Here is a 2003-nt window from a genome sequence, read left to right on the forward strand (position 1 = left end):
GATAGCCATGTGATGTGAGTATCAGTCACATCACAAAAGCCTGAATTTTGCCTGAAACTCTCAGACTGAAGAAGTCTCTTGGAGGAGAGACGAAACGTTTCATTAAAGAAGAACCCGTCCAGAAGAGCTATACAATTTTTTTCTTTTTGATATTTTACCTGAATTACTGAGATGCATCAGGACACTTTTAGCTACTGTTTTGCTAGTATTATCTAAAATGTGCTCAGCCTTTATATATTTGCCAGTGTTGATCTTTGGTGTTGTTGAACGGTCTCAGTGTCCTCTGGGTGTTTCAGGTGGACAGCGACACCATTTGGAACGAGGTCCACTCCTCCAGCGCCGCTCGCCTCGCCGTCGGCTCCGTGGTGGAGCTCGTTTTCAAAGTGGCCACCGGAGAGCTGAAGGTAAGCCTCGTTGTTGTTGCCAAAGGCATGCCTGTACACCACTGCACAGACTTTAAAGCACTTATTGGACTTACAAACAAAACTSCAGCTTTTGGAGGAGGATTTTTAAGACACATGCTACTCTAACACATCTTTGAACATTAAACAAAACGGTGTAAACACATTTTATATCAATAAAAAACAAGTAATGTTGCTGAGTTGTTGTTATATTTGTTGTTTTCTGCTTTGTTTGTCAGAATGGTTTTGCAGTGGTCCGCCCTCCAGGACACCACGCAGAGGAAAGCACTCCTATGTAAGGCTGCACTCCGCAGCGCCCCTGCATTTGTTTTCCCTCCTCACCACGGGTTAAAAGGAAAGTCTGAGGTTGTTTCTGTCGGCTGCTGTTTCAGGGGTTTCTGCTACTTCAACTCGGTGGCCATCGCAGCCAGACTTCTTCAGCAGAGACTCAGCATCACCAGGATCCTCATCGTGGACTGGGTCAGTCCTCTGAGGGCCCGTTTAGGTTCAGAGTTTATGTCTCAACGACARGTTCGTAATGATGTCGCTCTCTCCATCCACCCTCAGGACGTTCATCACGGCAACGGGACTCAGCAGGCCTTCTACGACGACCCTAATGTCCTCTACATGTCCATTCATCGCTACGATGACGGCAACTTCTTCCCAGGAAGCGGAGCGCCTGACGAGGTGTGTTTTTAGAGGTTTTGTTTCAGTGGATCCATCACAGATGTTCACTTTTTCACGTGTTTGAGCCTTTGGAGCAGGTTTGGGACTTATTCTACAAACACGTTACACAAATAWTAATTTGTGAATTTCTCAAAGGCAGTTTCACACACTGGTAATGTTGCTGCACAAAATATGTGACTTGCAAAWATGTCAAGAAAGTAAAACAAATTGCGTTTAGGTTTAAGAAACTCCCTTATACACTTGAATTTTCCCATTTTGTTGCATAACTGACACATTTTGTTTTGAACTTGGCTCAGCCAAAGTGAAACAGGAAGTGACATCAAAGGGGAACTCTTTAAGAAAAATAACTCCCTGGTCTTTGTTTATTGAGACATATTTGAACTCTGACTTGTCTTTTTTTTTTCTCTTTGAAAGTGATTCAAAATAATAAATAGGGATGCACGATAACTAGTGTTAGTGCATTATCTGTTTTGAACTTGTGGAATGACTTTTTCTATTTTGTTTAAATTTGAGATCAGTGTTACGACCTCATCATACAGGAAGACACACAGACAGGTCGCGTCTGTTTAGCTGGTAAACCATGTTTAACAAGGAGGTAAACGCTTCAGTCTTCAGCAAGGGTGAACGGCTGCCTGTCATCATTTCCGTCGTTAAAGTGCTTGAGATCTGCGTCCTCTCTGGCAGTTTTATTGGATTTGTCAAAATCACCAGGAATGATTTAAGTCCCGATGAGTTCTTGAACGYTAGCTTGTTGTTGTTAGCATTTTAGCAGACAGACAGTGCTGCGTTCAGGAGGTAACGGTCTTTACATGTTCTCAAATTGGGAGTAGTTGTTCCGATTGTAGCAGTAACTTGGATTGGAATGTCAAATCCAAACTTTGTTTACCTCAAGACTTTGGCCTCTAAGCATTATTC

General features: G+C 42.9%; 1 protein-coding gene across 3 annotated transcripts in view; it reads left to right on the forward strand.

Annotated features, from left to right (window-relative positions):
- Positions 1 to 2003, forward strand: part of LOC106525721 (histone deacetylase 4) — a 122311-nt gene that overhangs the window by 107127 nt on the left and 13181 nt on the right. For all 3 annotated transcript variants that reach the window (XM_014020046.1, XM_014020049.1, XM_014020047.1), the window contains 4 exons: positions 297 to 404; positions 641 to 696; positions 794 to 881; positions 969 to 1088. In XM_014020046.1, the coding sequence (XP_013875500.1) occupies positions 297 to 404; positions 641 to 696; positions 794 to 881; positions 969 to 1088 (372 nt within the window). The remainder of the gene's footprint in view (positions 1 to 296; positions 405 to 640; positions 697 to 793; positions 882 to 968; positions 1089 to 2003) is intronic.

Source organism: Austrofundulus limnaeus, unplaced genomic scaffold (assembly GCF_001266775.1).
Source record: "Austrofundulus limnaeus strain Quisiro unplaced genomic scaffold, Austrofundulus_limnaeus-1.0 Scaffold238, whole genome shotgun sequence".
NCBI lineage: Eukaryota > Metazoa > Chordata > Actinopteri > Cyprinodontiformes > Rivulidae > Austrofundulus > Austrofundulus limnaeus.